Consider the following 20,554-nt stretch of genomic DNA (forward strand, 5'->3'; position numbering starts at 1 on the left):
GGATTGTGCCAGACAGTGACTGCAGCCCTTTTACAGCTGGGAGTTCGAATCCCAGATGTGCTTCTCTCAGCCATCACTGGTTTGGTAACTCTATTCTTTAATACAAAAGTGGTACTAACTCTAAGTGGGATACCTGGTCCTGGGGTGAAGCTGAAACATACCAGCATTTCCTCCAGCTATACCCAAGATTCACAGATTAGATCGGACAAGACATGTGTCAGGCTGCTGCCATTGGATATAAGGACATCTATGGGCCATCATTATATGCAATAAAACACTACTGCTGGGGGTTCTCCCCAAATACTTCTTCCCCAAATATCTTAAAAGTTACCACAAAAGAAATAAACTGTTGCCCATTACAATAGCTAAAAGCACTCTGAGGTCCTCCCAGTTCACTTCCTGGTCCCAGAGCAGGGTCTCAGTGAGGGCAGGTTGACCCTAGGCCCCATGCTTCATTACTCTGTTGAAATGTGCCAGAATTAAGCCTTTATGGATTTTGAAGAGCTGCCAAAACAGCCACCTTCCGCTCCAATTCATTAGAGCATGAACTATTCCAATTGTTCCTGACTTCCTCTCGGGCATAATAACACTCTCATGCAACCACATGGACTACAACTAGCACATCAGGAGCCTCGAAGCAGCTCAGCATTGCACTTTACGTTAAATAAAGTACCCCAATTAGTTGTTGTTCGGTACACTGTAAATAAGAATAAAACTAACAAGTGAACACTACATTCAGGTTTATTCCATGTTGGAACAAATACACAAAACAGAAGCAGCGTGAACAGACAAACATAAGGCAAATGTCCAGCTGGACTGTGTAACTGGTAAGCATAACTGGTTCATAATTTATGGATTTACATACATATAAATGGATCAAAGTCAGTCAATCAAAAAATGAAAGACTGTAATACATATTAGTGGGTGCATACAATGCTCACGTTCATTTAGCAATAATAAACATTTTGGTTGTGCAATTTTTTGATCCAGACCAAAAAATTGCTACACCTACAACCTTGAACATAGTCAAAATAGTCAGCAAATTGTTGTATTCAAGCCAAATCATGACAGTCTCCTGAAAAATGAACATTGTTTTGGAGCTATATAGTGTGACCACCTTTCACTGATCAGTCATGTAGCACGAACCATTACAACATAATATAGAGAAATCTGCACAATGCAGCAATTTTGCGACTTTGAATGTTGCAAATTTTAGCCTTTAATTTCAAACGGTTTGTTCTTTATATTCCCTCATTCAGCTGCTTCTAAAATTCAGACATTTTCATTACACATTCCCAATGTGTTGCAATGTTAATAATTTATCCTACTTAGCATTTCCAAACTTAGCATGTTAGCAGCTCAGTTTCTCCGTAATGCTAAAAACAACCAAAACTAATTCTTTGATCTTTTCATTTGATTCAAATATCACTCATTGGGAATTCTACGAAAGATCATGTTTTTAACCTGACATATTTATTTACACATTTAATCTAGCAATTTCTTCCCAAGTGTTGCAGCATGTTCTCATTTGAACTGAACTAACTCGCTAATTTTCATGGGGAGAAAGAGCTTGAGGCACTTCGTGTCGTGGACAGTTTCATATATCGCATTTAATAAGGCGGATACTGCGAAACAAGCAAACCATGATATAAAAAGGTACGTCGTACGCTCCACCGTGAACGGCTGTACTGTACAAGTACTGACATTATTAAATAATAAATAATACACCACATGCCATGTAAACATGTTTCAGGCTGAGTAAGAAGAGCCACGCGCCACATCGAAACGCCCCTGATGACCACAGGACACAAGGATACTACTATAGCGACCTAGCTTGACCAGAGGATGGATATACGCTTTTTTTTTACATTCTGTAATTTGCAGTTAAGAGAATTTCAGCTGTTTTCAATTACTTCTGTGGTCTGAAACATGACGTAACGTATGAATAAAAAGGAAAAAAAGTGCACAAATAAGTGCAATGTCTCAGACAATCAGCTTTTTATCTTTCAAAAACGGGCCAACTCCGACATTTTTGAAGCCGCACAGAAAGACAAACTAATGCAGTGATGCACAGCTTTTCACAAGACAGGAATTTCACTGGAGCTTACGTGCCAATATAAACATGACTTGAATTCAAGTTATATAAATCACTTTCGGTTATTCCATAGTGACAAAAAAAAAAAGCTACAACATATAGATACAGTTCAGTTTTTCGAAAATAGTTTTTGTAAATATGTGAAGGAAGTCAATGTCCAAGAAAGATAATGAAAATTAAATGGAATGTACACATTCGAAGGGTGAAAAAAACTCCAGACAGAGGCAGTCAAAGCCCCCAGACAGTCAGCATATTCCTTGTAGAGCTCCAGTCAGGCGATGTAAGACGTTTTGAGGGCAAAAGCGGAAGACCTCGGATGATTTTTAGACAAGTGTCTCTGGCAGAGAGTCTGCGCTGTCTGATGACAGGAGCTGCCAGATTTGCCACTTGTCCCTCTGCCAGTCCTGCCACTCAGGGCTCCCTGGCACAGTGGCGTCCTTTGAGCTGGAGGGGGCCTTTAGAGCTTCTCTCTGGGGTCGTGGGCTCTGTGGGGGTCTGCGTAGGTCATGGAGTGATGGAGGTGCAGGTGGTTGCTGCTGTGAGCTGTTGAGTCCTGGATATGGAGGGGGTGGTCTACCGTTGCTCCTAGCGACAGGCTTGGCTTTAGGGAAGGACATGGCAGGACCGGGCCTGCTGAGCGTGATGTCGTCCAGGCTGCTTGATGTTGGTTGGCTGCAGAGCACCACGGCACGCAGCGGCTGGCTGTGCCTGCTGTCACTCTGTGGGCTGCTGCTGACTCGTGTCACCGGCGGGTGGGTTCGGCACTCGGCCACACCCAAAGATGTATGTGTCCGCCAGACAGGAGACTTATCCCTCCCATGCTGACTGTCCGGGCCTTCTGCTGAGCTTCTGGAACACTCTGATATGCTTCCATGCAAGCCTGTGACAGGTTTCAGACATCGATTTGCATTTCTGCAGTTGGTGGCATATTCTGAAGCAATATGTAATTATTCATTGCATGAGTTACATTATTTTTACTTACCTGTGCTGGGGTCCATAAATCCTGACTTCAGTGTCGCATGCCAAGTGCCCCAGATATTTGCTTGGTCTTCTTTTGATTGAACAGAAAAAGAAAAGAAGGGAATCAATTTTATGACAAATGCCAAAATATATGAAATAAGACAGCGATATGACACGCTACCACTAATCTATTCAGTAATGCATTCCCTTACAGGTGCTTGAAGTATTAATATAATGGTGAACAACTTATCTAACATGCTTATTTATATCCACTGTGTAGTCGTTATTTCCCAAACTTAAAACCATGACGAAACTGTGAACGTGAACGAATTTTCTTCAGCTGCATTTCAGAGGCTTTGCTGAAGCAGCTCACCCTCGCTGGCGGCTGGTGGCAGGCAGGTCTTGCTCCTCACAGGCCCCTCCAGTGAGAGTTTGTCAGGCCTGTGGTGCAGTCTGTCATCACCCCTCTCCGAAGGAGGCAGCCAATCGGACAGCACCGGAGAGTTGTTGTCATATGGAGATACCTCGCCGCTGGAGGCTTTGTTGGACTCACTGGAGGACTGCCTGTCACTCATGGAGAAAGGGTCATCTGGACGGAGTGAGCCTGGACTTCTGCAGGGGAGAGACTGATTGAGCTTAATGCCACCATGTCTGTCTATGATTTAGTTTACACTTTTAATCTCAATTTAATAGGGTCAATTTAACCACCAGGGGGCGATACAACCAACAGTGTGGTGTCGAACTGCAATGTGGACACACCCACTGTGTGAAGCCTTCCTCCTCAGCAAGTAGTCCACCACGTCCGGGTCGGTTTCCAGCAGACTCATTAGGACCTCATGTTGCAGGTCAGGGGGGACCTACAGAAGCCATCAGGGTTAATATTGCACAGTATTCAATGTTGCATTCAGCATAATAGTAAAAAAAAAACATTATTGTTAAAATCATCTTATCTGCATAAGGATGGTTCTTAACATTATCAGAATCATCAGAAAAAAAACAAACACACAGACCTGATTTATTCATTTCTATGTTTCACTTGGAACATTCACAGTGTCACACAAGCAACACACGTACTCTATGGTGGCTATGGAGACTACGATGAAAACAAGCATATTTGACGACTCAGATTGCTCAGTCACCTCTCTTTACCTTCATGGCTTTTGCCATGAAATGGCATCTAAAGATGTAGCGGTGTGAACGACCCCTCCCAGCGGCATACGTAGCTGATTACTGAATGAATGCGGTTCCGGCCTAATGCGGAACCGAACCTGTCACATGCCGCCCTCCGTCAATCAGGGCCTGCAGAAGGATTATTATTCAGGGTGGTAGTAGCCTGAATAATAAACCCCTTACTACCATTGTGTCCCTGAGCAAGACACTTAACCCTAAGTTGCTCCAGGGAGACTGTCCCTGTAACTACTGGTTGTAAGTCGCTCTGGATAAGGGCGTCTGATAAATGCTGTAAATGTAAAATGTAAATGTATTCACTGTGGTTATGCGGGCGGGGAGGGCATCTCCCATTTCCTTTGTCTGCTGCAGGGACCTGGCATGTGTGGAGTATTTCAGCCCACTGCATCAAAGTGGATTAAATAAAGGGAAACTGCAGAGATGCTGGTTTTCTCTTTTTAGAAGTGCTTGTCATTGTGAAACATTGCAGCACAGCATACAGTAGCACAACAAAATGTGTCCTCTGCTTTTAACCAGTCACCCAGTGGGCAGCCATGACAGGCGCCCGGGGAGCAGTGTGTGGGGATGGTGCTTTGCTCAGTGGCACCTCAGTGGCACCTTGGCAGATCAGGATTCAAACCGGCAACCTTCTGATTATGGGGCCGCTTCCTTAACTGCTAGGCCACCACTTTTTCTATAAAAAAAAATTTAAATACTGTGCATCATAGTGCGTAGTGTGTCCTTACCACCAGGGGTCAGTGTCAAGGCCGCAAACCATATATTTGCCTGACTTGCTCAATCAACAGGTCCTGAAACGTGAACATCTTGACTGTTGAGAGCAGATCTCACAACACGGCCCCTACAAAATTACGCAGGTATTGCATCTCCACATACGTTCCGTTAATGGAACGAGTACGTGCGCAAACACCAGTGCAAAGAATGCAGGATATGGGCCGTGGCTGTACGTACATACATATGTACGTATATCTCTGCCTTAAGTCAGCCTACTACCAGGGTTTGTTCTACAGTATTATTGGTTTTATTGTAATCTATATATTTTGTTAGGGGACGTATGAAGGCCAGCTCAAGATGGGGAAGGAAAATGCGAAGTCGACAGCTGGGATTGAGCATGCAAAGATGACGTCATGTCAACGTGTCGACTCAGCTTCATTGACAGATAATGCCCTAATTCACGTTAACGCCCCACGCTAATGCACAGAGCACTGGTGCCTGAACTGCAGCTCCTGCGAGAATAACAACACGGTTAAGATGCTACAGGAACGGCCATGGCCTTTTCCAACGAGCAGGCCATTACAAAACGAGTGTTTACATTTCATACGAATCAGGGACTCGGCTAACTTAGCAGACTCCCAAACACTGCCCAGCCCATTTTTGGAAGGAGCTGGAAACAGTGACAAAGAGAGTTATCGTTCCCGGCTCCCTGCTGCTCCTGCTACTCACCCACCCTTTCCTCTGACACAGCAGACCGCAACTGACAGAAAGCTGTGATCTTTCCGGATCATCTTTGTAGCGAAACACCGCGAATGACAGCAGCTCTTCAAATTTGAAGCCCACTCTTACCGTGAAGAGGGTCTCATACGTGTCAATCATCCTTTGGACGATCCCGATGATGACGGTGCTCTCCTCCGCCCGGGCCGAGCTCTGCACCATGAACTCTTTGTCCGAGCTCTTCTGCTTGTGCAGGAGGTTGGGCCCAAAAATGGTGGCCAGGTTAACAGAGGTCATCTTGTTCCCTGCAATCTAACCACAGGGTCATTCCATTCTGCTGAGCGAGTTACTAGCAGACAAAATGTAGAGAGAGAGTCAAAGATCCCGCAAACACACACACACAGAGGACGATAATTTCCTGCAGATCTGGAGCTACTGCCAGTGCTGGCGTAAGTTCATTTAGCCTGATGGGATTAGCACATTCGGTTATGGATCATCGAGACATTCCAAGTAAAAACAGGATAATGAAGCTTAAATTGATCTTATTCTTGCTGTAATTTCTCATCGAGGAAAAGCAGGTAGCGCACAGTAGTTCTCAACTCAACGCCAGTATGTCTGCAGAGATGATTCTTCCTGTGCTTACATGTATATGAACCATTGTGGCACCATATTATACATTACAACATCAAAAATCCTCCTTTGCACAATTTTTGGGTGGTACTGAATGAATTTTGTTCTTGTGAATAAGTGACTTTTTTAATTAGTGCAACAGTTTTGTTCATGAAAGCAGTTAACAATTTATACATAGCATAACTATTTTTTCAGATGCCACGTAGCAACAACTATTACAATTTTAGAAAGATGTACACTAATGTGTTAACGAGACCCTGATCTAAAGACCCTATAGAGCTATTTGTAAGATAGTAATCTGATAGGCCAGGGTTGAGGAAAAAGTTTTTTTTCTGGGAATGCAAACCACTAACACTCTGAGCTGGAAAGAAAACAGGATTTCTTTACATGAACATTCATTTCTAATGTTCTTTGAAAGCCAACAGAGGTAAAGTTACACACATGCCGGTACTTGCAGGAGTTAACAAACACACACACACACACACACACACATTTTTAAGAGAATTGAAACCCCATGTTGTTCTATGGATGTGAATGTTTTATTCCACCACTGCGTTGCTGTGTCGAGGCTAATGGGCCGATTCTCACCTCCTGTCCGTCTTTGTCGTAAGAGTCGTCGGAATGGCCGGCAACGATGGACAGGAACTCCAGCAGACGATGCAGGGTGTCACTGTTACACGCCGGGAGCAGGAAGATCAGAAGCTGCATGGCGCTTTGTTGCTCTGCAGGGTCCAGCACTACACGTAGATATTAAAAAACAAGTCCACTGTGTCAGAATATCAGAAGCTCTTAACAAGTGACGTTTGTTTCTGATGGCCAGACAGATTTCCAAAAGTTTATAATAACCTAGTAAAGTCAACATTTTGTGTGTTTTGCAGATTTTTGAATTACAATGAAAAATATGGACCATTACATATAGAGTACATATACAGTTATTAAACTTAAATTGCTCCGGCTCTGTGTGCTGGACCAGAGTTTCAGTGTGTGTCATCGTCCTAATTTCCTGAATGTGTGCGCCTGATGTTCAGTTCATGAATACAGCCTCATCGTGTCTAGTCCACGTTGGGTCATTGTACGTTTGTATGACTTTGTACCCTCTCCTGTGAAAGTCTTGCGTATGTGTCCTTTTCCTGCACTGTCCCGCCACCCTGACAAAATCAATATCTTAATACTTAACACAAGCAATTGGTGCCCAAAATGTATCCACATCTCTTAAAGAAATATGAAAATATATTGTTCTTTACATGGTATGTAAAGTTAACATACCATGTCATATGGTACTTGACATTCAGTAATGTATGGCAATCATAATGGAAGTCTATATGAGATCTGACCACCAAGAACACTAAGAGCTTCACACTCACGCATGCAGTTGATGAAGGCGGTATAAAGCTCCCTAGTGAGCAGCGGGTCGGGCATGTCCCTCAGAAACTCCTTCAGCAGCGCAGCGATATCATGGACGCTGTGTTCCTCATCCAGCGGAACCTCCAAGCCCTGGTCAAACTCGTCCCGTAACTGCAGAGGCAGACAGGAGGGGAGGTCAGCCGCGGGCGACGCCTTGTCCACGAGCAATAGCTCAGTGGGAAGTATGTCCATACCTGTCTCACTCTCTTCTTTGAGCTTCCCACACGGAAAATTCCCACGGTCTGTAAACCTGAACGGTAATGAGGAGCAGAACAAAGGACATCATATATGACAGGAAAGCATATATAGTTTTTTTATCATTACAGGAATCGGCTCCCTCAGTTTTGCCCAAGACTCTGTACCAGTTACATTAACAACAGAAGTCACCATAGCGTCCCTCCAATCCATTTACTTTTGGGAGACATATTTAGAATCAACAAGCCAAAACCTCAAAGCACTGAGCCTATGGTCTATAATCCTATAATTGATGGATTTTTTTTTTTACTTCAGTGATATTAGCATCCCGTGAAAGAAGAGGATTCGCCAGATATCCCAGAACAGTCACTTTAGAAACTCTAAAGCAAAAGGGGTGGAGCCCCCTCAAATATTCACTTGAAAAGCGCCGGTGGGATTACTGAGGAAAAGCCACCAGCAGCTCACTGCTGGTTAATACATACCGAACTTCTCCAGGTGCTGGCAGCAGCAGTCCACCAGCCTCGGCACCTGTCTGTAGATGGGGTTGAGGCTGAGCTTCGCGTCCTGGTGCTTCTCCTTCTTACTGGCCGACTCTGTGGGCAGCGAGAGCTGCAGGGCCTCCAGCAGACGAGACTCGCTGTCGTCCAGGTCTGTGATGCAGTCCACAGACATGGCACCCTGCCCAGCGGGGAGAATTATAACTCTCACCTCTCACTGCTTGGCATGCTGGGAACTTACTTCCTCAGGTGTTAGGCACTCACGTCTAGGGACATTTTTCACGCGGGGTAGGGCCATGGCCCAACGGTATATCACAGCGAAAATAATTAAAAAGCATAGCTTGTCAAGGTAATCACACACTGCAGACTCTGTACAAAAATCCCATCATGCACTGCAAATCTGACCTGGTGCACTTCGCAAAAATGGTTTATCTTGTACAGTTACAGTACTGCCCACACAGAGCATTGCGGTCCTTAAAGTGACCTGTGGCACAAGTGCAGTGACCCTGATGAACGAGTGCATGTGGAAAAAAAATCAATTGACAGGTAATTACCATAGTGACTGAAAGATGAGGAGACCCCTGTTTTTCAAGCCTAACTGCAGTTTTTCTTGGTTGCTTTGGTGCACTTCTCACAACAGAATTACAGTTTTCAAAACTGCTCATTCAATTCCCACAACTTACACTTACACTCCAGACAAACTTGTCCAAAGTGTTCAGCAAGATATCATTGGTTGTCGGGTGTATTTTATAGGTTGTTACAAAACTTTTTTACTAATGATTCCTGCAGCACATTAAATTTCTCTCAGGTGACACATTATTCGGGGCACGTGTGAGATCTTAGATCAATCAAGCAACTACTCATCCTCTAAAGCTTCTCCTGAACCTGCAGCTGGCAAGCATATAAAGAAAAGGCACAATGCAGCATGTGAGAACATCTAGGAAGGACAACCTGAAAATGGGTGAACAGCAAGAAAACAACCCAGACCAATAAGAGCAGCGGTGCGTGGTGTAAGGAGACAAAACAGGTTCAACACATAGGTCAGTTACTGAAGAAATAAGGGCCACAATTATGGACCATGTTATAAATCATGCCCTTTCAATGGCTGAAGCAGGTCAAAGGGTGAATCCCAACTTGGGAAGAACAACCGTATCTGGCCAATAATTTCGCAGACAGAACAGGTGTGAAAATCAACGATTTAATTCTGTATTTGTGTATTTTACTTCGTAATGTTACAGTATGTCATATACTTACAATAGTCCACGCTAGACAATATGTATGTTTCTGTTGTCCATTCAATCTTGTGTTACTGTGACACATAGGACTTCAAGACATCCTCAAAGAGGACTCCTGGACAGGAAGAAGCTATTTGTGCTATAGTCATATGGTCAAGACTCAAGGAAATGCAAACTGCCCATATTGCTGACAACAATGTGTTTGAGAATGTCCAGTCTGTCAGCATCTCAACTACTGACAAAGTGCTGAGAAGAAACCAAATGAGTATGAAGCAGTTATACTATGTAGCATTTGAAAGGAAGAGGGGTCAATGGACAATGGGGTTCACATTCATATCCCTCTTGTGGGGCCATACAACACCCAACATCTGCTGACCTTCTCATTCCTGAAGAGGAGTTTGGGGGCATTGGGGCAGAGGTGGCCTAGCAGCCCTGTAATCAGGAGGTCCCAATCTGCCAAGGTGCCACTGAGGTGCCACCCCACACACTGCTCCCTGGGCGCCTGTCATGGCTGCCCACTGCTCACCAAGGGTGATGGTTAAAAGCAGAGGATACATTTTGTTGTGTCACCTTGTGCTGTGCTGCAGTGTCTCACTTCACTTTGAAATACAATATCACCAATACAACATCACCATATACCTGTGCAATCTTCTTGAATCAATCTTCCGCAATCAGTGTTTTGTATTTTTATGTTTCTTGCTCTTGTCTTTCAGATGTTTTGGGCATCAGAAAATGTTTAGATTGTGCCAGTTTTATATCGATAACATGACTTTACATTTTGATTGTCATTTCCATGAACGATGATCCATGGACTTGGCTTTTTGATGGCACTGACATATTCAGCGATGTAAATACTCGCTTTTAAGGACTCAAGACTTTGAAGAGGTTACCTGCTTTGGCTGGTCATGGAAAAGTGTTTAGAGAAATGCACTCACTGAAATGCACCAAAGCAACTGAGACAAACTGTAAAACACCCGTTTCAAAAAATAGCATATTTGGCACAACCTACCAGTATTGTATTTTACACCCTAAATGAAAAACATGTTCTGAGAAGAAGAACCAATAACACCTTAAATTCAGACAAACATGGTCCTTCGGAATGTTATATTTTCTGTATTAATTGCCCATACATTAAGGTTTTTTTGTATCATTTTCTGTTGATGATTATGGCTCATATGGCTCATATTTGGTTTTTAGATGAAACGGAGAGAATAAATGGGCAAGGCAGTAAAAGTTTACCCGTCTGCGCGCGCGAGGAGCCGCCTCCGGCGTGCCGGGGGAGGTGCTCTCGTTCGGCGCCTCGGAGGTGGAGCTGAGGGATGAGTTGCTACTGGAAAGCTCCTTGTTGGGCCTGCGGGAGGTGAGGTGCATGATGGAGGGCGCCGGGTCGGACGGGTCTCGGAGCTCCTCCCGCTGCGCCTCCTGCCGCTGCTTGTGCGTGCGGTCGTTGGCAATCACCTGCGACAGCGGCATGCCGAAGGCCTGGGGGGCGAACTCTGCGGGACAGGGTGACACTTAACCGGGAGTCCCTGTAACTACCGGACACTCGGGCGTCTGATAAATCTCTCTGTAAACTTGTCCTAGTGCCCACAGACCCTGCTCGTGCGTGGGGGTGGTAGTAGCCTAGTGGGTAACACACTCGCCTATGAACCAGAAGACCCAGGTTCAAATCCCACTTACTACCATTGTGTCCCTGAGGAAGACACTTAACCCTGAATGTCTCCAGGGGGACTGTCCCTGTAACTACTAATTGTAAGTCGCTCTGGATAAGGGCGTCTGATAAATGCTGTAAATGATTTACTGTAACCGAACGCCGGTGAATGATCGCTGGAGTCTGACGAGCAGGGGGACCGGGTGACAACGTGGGAGCTGCCCCGCGGTGTTTTTGTTATTCCTCCTGCTGCCTTGCCGACGGCGAAGCCCGCGTTCCTGTGTATGTTGGGGCAGTGGTGGTGGTGGGGGGTCGGCTGGTGCTGAGGCTGAGGTGCTGTACGTTGTAACTCGCTGCTATGTCAGTGTAAACCGTGCAGAATGTCTGGGCCGGTGAAGCCCCACGCGGCCCCGCCGAAACAGATCAAAGACTCCCGGTTGCTCCGCTGTGGAAGCGTGAGAAAACACTGGGGTACCAAGAAAGTGAAGAGTGTTATCTTTATCTGTAATTAACTGAGGGGGGGTGGTGGACAATATTATTACTAGATTTTGCCTTTGCGCATGGCCACTGTCAGGCTGTCAAAACAAACGCTTGTGCGTAAGTGTGTGTTTTTTTAATTGTGTCATTCTTTAACCCATGCTGTGCCTTCTTTAGGTAAATGAGCACCAGACCTCCCCACATCGCTGAAGCAATTTGCTAGGGGGTGGTAGTAGCCTAGCGGTTACACACTCGCCTATGAACAAGAAGACCCAGGTTCAAATCCCACTTACTACCATTGTGTCCCTGAGCAAGACACTTAACCCTGTGTGTCTCCAGGGGGGGACTGTCCCTCTAACTACTCATTGTAAGTCGCTCTGGATAAATGTAAATGTAAATGCTTCAAGGCCTGGACAGCTTGTCATCAGGTGACATCAGGAAATTTGACCAGGTAATACATGTACACCATCCTTGTCCTTGGGTGTTTAAACCGCATATTAAAAATATATGGCATTATAGAGACCCAGTGTGATTTAAAATGCAGAGGATGCACTGCATGGGAAGGGACGCCACGTGGGGTCTAGCACTCCTGCTTGCTGGCTGCAGTACGGTTTTTGTCTCATGTTGTCATGCCTCATTTCCTATCTAAACTGTACATCTGCAATGTCTTAGTCAAACAGCTATATGTTGATATTTCCAGAACAATAAAACCGAGTCGGTCCACCTTTTGGCACCCAAACAGGCCCGACCCCATTTGACCTCTGAATGTATGTTGTTGTATTTGGCACCAGGCCATCAGAAGCTTATCCTTTAAAACCTGTGAGATGCAAGCTGGTGCCTCCATGGGTGAAACTTGTTTTCCGGCACATACCATACGTGCTCGACTGTACCGAGATCTGAACAATTTGGAGGTCAAGTCAACACCATGTCCAGCACTCACTCCCAAAGTTCCTCAGTGAGCATTGGCCACCCAATACCCTTGGACTTTTGGTAGGTCCTGACTATGTGTGTTCAAATAAATCTCATAACTGATGCATCGCGATGCAGATGTGGGCGATTCTGTATCAGAACATAATGGGTCATATCCTAATGATGTTGCTTGGTGTTTTTCTGGCGGCGGCATAAAGTTTCTATTCAAAAAGCCGAAACATCACAGCTCCCGGTAGAAGTAATTCTCCTCTCACTGAAGCATTTACATTTACATTTACATTTACGGCATTTGGCAGACACCCTTATCCAGAGCGACTTACAACGTGCAAAGTTACCATCGATGATGAGATCAATTCCGGTTCACTAGGACCCCAACTATGAATACATCTATTTTATTCACTCTGTTGTAGATTCTGTACACAAAGTTCGACAACAAGAAAATTACAATTTAATCTAAATATTCTTTAAAGAGGAAGGTCTTGAGCTGTCGGTTGAAGGTGCTCAGTGACTGAGCTGTTCTGACCTCGAGGGGAAGTTCATTCCACCACCGAGGGGCCAAGACGGAGAAGAGTCTAGATGAATGTTTTCCTTTTATCTTCAGAGATGGAGGGACCAGGCGAGCAGTACTGGAGGCTCGGAGTATACGAGGTGCAGTGCGAGGTGTAATAAGGGCTGTGAGGTAGGATGGTGCTACTCCATGTTTGGCTTTGTAGGCCAGCATCAGTATTTTGAACCTGATGCGTGCAGCTACTGGGAGCCAGTGGAGGGAACGTAGCAGAGGGGTGGTGTGGGAGAATTTGGGAAGGTTGAAGATTAGTCGTGCTGCTGCATTTTGTATGAGTTGTAGAGGTCGGATGGTACATAGTGGTAGACCAGCTAGAAGGGAGTTGCAGTAGTCCAGTCTTGAGATTACTAAGGACTGAACCAGTATCTGGGTGGCCTGGGTTGACAGATAAGGGCGGATTCGTCTGATATTGTAGAGAAGGAATCTACATGAGCGGGAAAGATTACTGATGTGATTTGAGAAGGAGAGTTGGTTGTCTATTGTTACGCCAAGGTTGCGGGCTGTTGCAGAAGGAGAGAGCTGCGAGTTGTCTAGGTAAATAGCAAGATCCTGATGTGGTGAAGAATCTGCTGGAATGAATATTAGTTCAGTTTCATTGAAGCAATGAAAAATGATGGGATGCATCATGATACATCGAGATTTCGAATTGAATTGAAACGTTGACATGATAATCGTAATCAAATCACATCGTGAGACCAGAGAAGGGTCACACCGAAAGTCCTGACCACTGATGATACTATGACCCAGTCGTCCAGCTATCACAGTTTTGCCTTTGTTTCTCAAAATTCGTTAAAATCATTACGCTTACCGATCTTTTCAGCTTCCGACAGATCAACTTCAAGGACACTTGCTGCCTAATAAATCCCACCCACTGCCACTTTAACTACAGAATACATTTTGTTCATAATGGTAGGGCTGATTGGTGTGTATCATATAAAGGACTAATTTATCTAGATACCTTTGTCTTTGTTCTTCTCTTTAGCTAATGAGTCCAACTTTCTCCGAAGTGACTTCTTTCGCTTCTGACAATCTGCAAAAAAAGTAAAAAAGGTTTTAAACTTCGGCCTCAGTTCACTATTGCCAATGTCACACCATAAGCAATAGGATGCATTTGATCAGCACAAGTTAAAATGAGGTGATTGTTATTGTGAAACAAAGCAAACGGTGATACGACAAAATGTGTCCTCTGCTTTTAACCATCACCCTTGGTGAGCAGTGGGTAGTGGCCATGACAGGCGCCCAGGGAGCAGTGTGTGGGGACGGTGCTTTACTCAGTGGCACCTTGTCGCCTCAGGATTCGAACTGGCAACCTCCTGATTATGGGTCAAATTCCTTAACCGCTAGGCCACCACTGCCCCAGTGCCTCATCTGTAAAGCTCCTTGTTCACCATATACCTCTGTACATCTGTACATCTGAAAATGCTCAACACTTACTACAGAGTGGCTGTGGCTTCTCTAAGCATTAGCTTCATGAGCAGACAGTGTGGCAACTTTTAGCTTTTTGGAGTTTTAACACCTGGATTAGGAATTCGATTAAGGAGTTGAACACTTATGACTAAAGAACTACGTTCTGATCCTGAGACAAGCCTTTTCTGCTGCATGCTGCAGTTGTGCAATGTTGTTAGGCATGCTGTGACTCGGTCTGCTACAATGGTGAGAGCCGTAAAACAGACAATGAAACTGAAATGACAGGAGATGGACGGGTGGAGGAAGACCAGGTGACCTTCACCTTTTGGGATTGTGATCTGGCAACCCAGGTGGTAGTCCAGGTGCAGGCAGTTGAAGGCCACCTCCTGCAGCCGGACTCGCTCCAGCTCTGACAGGCCCTGGATGGGTACTGGCTGCAGGCGCACACTCCTGCCTGACGTGCTGTTCCAGGTGAAGTCTCCCTGCGAGTGGAAAACGCAGAGTGCCTTTACGTCAGGAACATAAATCACCTGTTTGCTGCTAGAGAACCTCACAGTGACCTCACCTAAATCTCACAGATAACTGCAGATGACTGAGCTCCATAGATCTACTAAAACATGTTTGTTTTGCACCCATATGAGCTCATCCATCAGCTGACATGCTCTTCGACACTGAGGTAGAAAGGCATTTGGTTTCATCATAGACAAAAATGCAGGTAGATAGCTAGAGTTAGACAAATATATAAAGATTTAGATAGATAGATAGATAGATAGATAGATAGATAGATAGATAGATAGATAGATAGATAGATAGATAGATAGATAGATAGATAGATAGATAGATAGATAGATAGATAGATAGATAGAAATAACCTTTGCACAGATAACTGACATTAACATTGAAAGTACTCCTGCATTTCACCCTGGCCCACATTCCTCAACTCTTTTCTCCAAAGTCAGAGGGAAAACCAAATACAGCAAAAATAGAAACTCATTTGAACACTCCCACATTTCCCAGTTTTTGTGCAAAACAAAAAGAGAAAAAAAAAAAGATGTAGATGACCATGAAAATCGGTTTGCTAATTTAAACCTATGACTCAACACTACAAAACTACTCTATTATCATATTGGTCTGAATATAAAATTAGTTTTTGTTCAATTATTCTAAAAAAAACAAAAAACATCAGACATCTTACATTATGGGTCTGGACGAAAAAAAGGAGGCTACCGGTTGATACCGCCTAATACAATACTATGGAACAAGTGTTGCCAAGTTCCTGACTATTTCAGCCTAAAATGGTTTAAAAAGTGCCAAAACACACAATAATGCTGGAAAAAGTATTTAATGCTTAATGCTTCGACTTGTATGGTAAATTTTTATGGTTAACGCAACTGCATTTCATGCATAATTTGTAGTTGACTTTGCACTGTATCTATGTTACTTAATTCAAATGTAAGTAAAAAAAAATTTTCTCTTCAAAAAAAAACTTTAAAGGTTTACAAGGCAGCATTGATCCAATAACTATGATGCATAGAACTAATACATGCTCAACATGTGTAAATGGCTTAATTGCACAGTTGTTGTTTGACATGTAGCGAGTTTATTATGATCATGACATGACAATAATGTCAGAATTATCAAAATACCTACATGCCACAGGCATTTGACATTTTCATGTGCCAAAATTAAGAGAAATCCACAATAACAAGCTGACACACACACACACACACACACACACACACACACACACACACATTCTCTGCCGGAGGTGAGCCTGTTGAAGGAAGTTTCACATGTGGCGCTGTAACATAACATCCCCGAAACCCACCAATGTTCTGGATGCCGGTGAAGAGCAGTGACGCAGTTTCTGCAGTCTTATGTGTCTGTGGTGTTCCAGTTGCCTGGCATGTATCATGTCTGGCCACTCCAGAAGCTCCCAAAGAACACAAAGGGAGCAAAGCAAGCAATAAACCAGTCCAGTGATGCACCAGACCATCCCTGACATACTGACCCCCAAAGCTTAGATACTGACCCCCAAAAAACATCTCTTACTGCATGGACATGGATGCAATTAGTTTTATTCATCCAGTTCCTTAGACAAGCAGATTTAGAAAATACATGGGAATATACAAGCAAGATTTTCGAGCAAATCCCATTCATAACGGAAAGACCTAATAGTTTCAAGCAAGTTTCTATCCTCACAAACCCCAGTGGTTCCAGTATAAATTAAGACAAATTTAATCACAATTTGCAATGGACAGCAGAAACATTATGTCCAGAGTGGAATAAATGATCAAGATCCCTGACCTCTAAATTTACCCTGACAAGATTAGATTTTCTTTGATGCATCGTATGTCAAATTGGTTGTGTGAGCCCCAGTCCAGAGCAGCTTAGTGAGTCATTACTGGGCTTTAGGTAAAGTATACAGCTCACTCAGCGTCTCACTGGAGGCCTGATCTGAATTCCTCTCAAACCCAGCAAATCTTTCTGCAGCAGACTTGGACACAGACATGGACACAGCATTCCATCCTGGATCCAGGTCAGCAAGATGTGTAGTTCAGGTAACAGCTGATCCCTCTCAGCCCATCAAAACGTTGGTTCTTCAAAAACAAAATGTGTGATGATGGCTCAGAATACAGTACAGGCCAAACGTTTGGACACACCTTCTCATTCAATGTGTTTTCTTGATTTTCATGACCATTTATGTTGGTAGATTCTCCCTGAAGGCATCAAAACTATGAATGAACACATGTGGAGTTATGTACTTAACAAAAAAAGGTGAAATAGCTGAAAACATGTTTTATATTCTAGTTTCTTTGCTCTGATTACTGCTTTGCACACTCTTGCCATGCTCCCAATGAGCTTCAAGAGGTCGTCACCTGAAATGGTTCTCCAACAGTCTTGAAGGAGTTCCCAGAGGTGTTTAGCACTTGTTGGCCCCTTTGCCTTCACTTTGCGGTCCAGCTCATCCCAAACCATCTCGACTGGGTTCAGGTCCGGTGACTGTGGGGGTCAGGTCTCCACTTTATGTTAAGTACATAACTCCCCATGTGTTCATTCATAGTTTTGATGCCTTCAGTGAGAATCTACCAACGTAAATGGTCATGAAAATAAAGAAAACACATGAATGAGAAGGTGTGTACAAACCATAGAGCGACATGCTTGAATACACAATCAATACATAAATAAGTTTATAATAACAATATTACATTATTGTACTTCCATCCATTGGAACTGTCTGACCACATGAACACACTAAGCAGGAAAATATCAAATATCAGTCAAATATCATTGTGATTATCAGCCCAAACGTAGTTTCATTGTGCTAATCATCTTCACAGCAGGGACATGTTGGTTGTAATCGACACGGAAACCCTCAGGAAAGGTGGCGACACAGCCCATGTGCCAAACTCGCTGCAGTGCACTCAAGACAGGCCCCCCCCATCAGACAAAAGAGCCCATCCATCCTTACACTTGCGCGCAGACCAACACGCAAACACGCCGAAGCTCACATCTTTCCTTCATTAGCCTCTCAGGCGGGCTCTTTCCGCGCCCGTCTGTCCGGCGGAGCCAAGATCTCTGCAGCCAAAGAATGCATTTAATCCCTCTTCATGCCTCCCAGTAGGTCCCAAACACACTGTGGTGCGCGCTATCTGCGGCTGCAGGATCCCACAACGGTTTACAGAGCGGGGATTTGACCAGGAGAGAAGCGCCACAAATGTACAGCGTGGGCTCACTGATACAAAAGGGAACCTTGTGTCTGCAACCCCCCTTTTCCTACTCGTCACAGAATAAAGTGGGCCAATTTCAATGAATGGGAGTAGAGACGTGGTCGAGCACACAGGTGTCACACCTCACAAAGACGACCAAAACTTTTTACGTTTTATTTTCTATTGGATCTGGTTAGTTGGGTTGCTTGGTAACCAGCAAATTGTCTCCTTTGCCCCCCTGTGGTTTTACATGGCTTTTTGAGACAGCGGGTCTGTTGGCATAATCACGTCAAGGGGCATATCGTTCCCACACTGCCTGAAAAAGCATGTATGCGCATTCACAGTGGAAAAAAGGCCAATTCTTCTGCTACGTACATCTACTTTTGTACTTAAAATATGTAAAAAAAAAAAAATCATTCTAATAATGGCACATAGTCCTCCCACCCGGTGAAGACGGGGAGTTTAGTGTGACGTGCGCAAGTGTCTGTTTCTGTTTGCATTATGTGAAGAGGCCTTTATCCCACTTAATATTATTTTGGTTGCTTTAATGACGGCCGTCATTTGTGCAATCTATTTAGACATTCTTAAACAGTGAGACCATGGGAGAGAGGAGAACCAACTCACACTCCATACACAGACGAGTCTGACAATGCCGGCCCTCAGCTATTCCTTTGCAAAAAAAAAAAACCCACTCGTAAAGTATGGGCTCTAATGTCTAAATGCCGTATGGCTGTTGGCGTCATGAGATACTACCGTTCAAAGATTTAGAATCACTTAGAAATGACAGAAAAAACCTGGTACATTAACATAACATCAAACTGATGTCAACTGCAGTCCAGACATTGTTGGTGTTGTAAACGATCCTGGTAGCTGCAAATGTCGGCTTATAACTTTATCAGCCACAATTAGTCTCGATTTCCAATGGAATGCTGTGTTCACTAATACAGGTCTGTCACTTTTAAAGCTTTAAAACAACTTTTAATACTCTTAATACAGTTAAAAACTGGTACATTGATTAAAGCAGCAAAAAATCTGTCCTTCAGACTGACTGTGTATCTGCTGAATCAGCAAAAGTGGGTTTGACTTCATCTACATTTCTAACTATGTCACTGACAACAGCTTTCCATGAAAGGCCCCAAAATCATGACTCTCATCTCTCAATTTGGTGGCAGTGGTGACCTAGCGGTTAAGGAAATGTCCCCGTAATCAGAAGGTTGCAGGTTTGAATCCTGACCTGCCAAGGTACCACTGAACAAAGCACCGTCCCCACACACTGCTCCCCGGGTGCCTGTCATGGCTGCCCACTGCTCACAAGGGTCAGGAGTTAAAAATATATATCATGGATTATATATTAATTCACATGTATATATATATATTTTTTTCGTTCTGTTACGCAAGACTTTTTTTTTTTTTTGAAAAACGCAGACACAATGTCCTGTTTGTGTCAAACAGGAAGTGTTAATGACAGTGTTAATGGACAACTATTGGCTGCTCTCCTCCTTGTCCCGCCTCTCTCCTCCTCATTATCATTTAAAGCTACAGACTGAAATGGCGTGTCTCAGAATTTCGGAAAAAAGACTAGATACAGTATTAGCGGACCACTAAGACCTATATAAAGGCAAAAAAAGCATAATAGTGGACATTTAATACATAATCACATTCTTTGTCGCAGTGACAGAGTCACACAATCCTTTTCCGGGCACCAAATAACGAACTATCTGTGTCAGTCGGGAAGCCACAAACCACAACACTACATAAACTCAGTAGGCCATTAAAGCAGCACGTTCCGGGAAAGGCCCAGTGTGTTTAAAAAAGGACAGTCTGAGGACAGTCATGTCTGAGATGTAGCAACACTGAAGTATGGTGAAATATTTAATGTGTCGGTAAGTTAGATTTTCGATATTGAATTCTGGTTCTGTTTTCGGTTAATGCGTTGCATTCCGGATTGTTATGTCTTCAAATTTGATGCAAATGTTCACTTCCAGATGAAATAATGGCAAGTCAAGGTCAATTCGATCACGTGTTTTGTGACACACACATTCAAAAGAACCAATTGCACTGAGAGTGAACAACCCTGCTCTCCAGGACCAGGAATAAAGTGCGTTTGTATCGGTCTTCTATTTTCCTCTTTAAAAACACTCTTAAACTGAGGACAGCAGCAGAAGCTGTTTTAGGAAATACC

At 43.9% G+C, this 20,554-nt stretch overlaps 1 protein-coding gene across 3 annotated transcripts in view; it reads right to left on the minus strand.

Annotated features, from left to right (window-relative positions):
- Positions 1–725: 725 nt before the first annotated feature.
- LOC114797018 (rho GTPase-activating protein 6) overlaps positions 726–20,554 on the minus strand; it is a 33,137-nt gene continuing 13,308 nt past the window's right edge. For 2 of the 3 annotated variants that reach the window (XM_028991606.1, XM_028991608.1), the window contains exons 2-13: positions 14,985–15,144; positions 14,214–14,285; positions 10,872–11,128; positions 8,383–8,578; positions 7,900–7,955; positions 7,666–7,816; positions 6,890–7,038; positions 5,804–5,983; positions 3,815–3,912; positions 3,429–3,667; positions 3,078–3,146; positions 726–2,975 (exon numbers count right to left, since the gene is read on the minus strand). In XM_028991606.1, the coding sequence (XP_028847439.1) occupies positions 2,419–2,975; positions 3,078–3,146; positions 3,429–3,667; positions 3,815–3,912; positions 5,804–5,983; positions 6,890–7,038; positions 7,666–7,816; positions 7,900–7,955; positions 8,383–8,578; positions 10,872–11,128; positions 14,214–14,285; positions 14,985–15,144 (2,184 nt within the window). In that variant the 3' untranslated portion in view covers positions 726–2,418. The remainder of the gene's footprint in view (positions 2,976–3,077; positions 3,147–3,428; positions 3,668–3,814; positions 3,913–5,803; positions 5,984–6,889; positions 7,039–7,665; positions 7,817–7,899; positions 7,956–8,382; positions 8,579–10,871; positions 11,129–14,213; positions 14,286–14,984; positions 15,145–20,554) is intronic. The other variant, XM_028991607.1, reaches the window with a different exon arrangement.

This window comes from Denticeps clupeoides, chromosome 9, assembly GCF_900700375.1.
Source record: "Denticeps clupeoides chromosome 9, fDenClu1.1, whole genome shotgun sequence".
NCBI classification, from domain to species: Eukaryota; Metazoa; Chordata; class Actinopteri; order Clupeiformes; family Denticipitidae; genus Denticeps; species Denticeps clupeoides.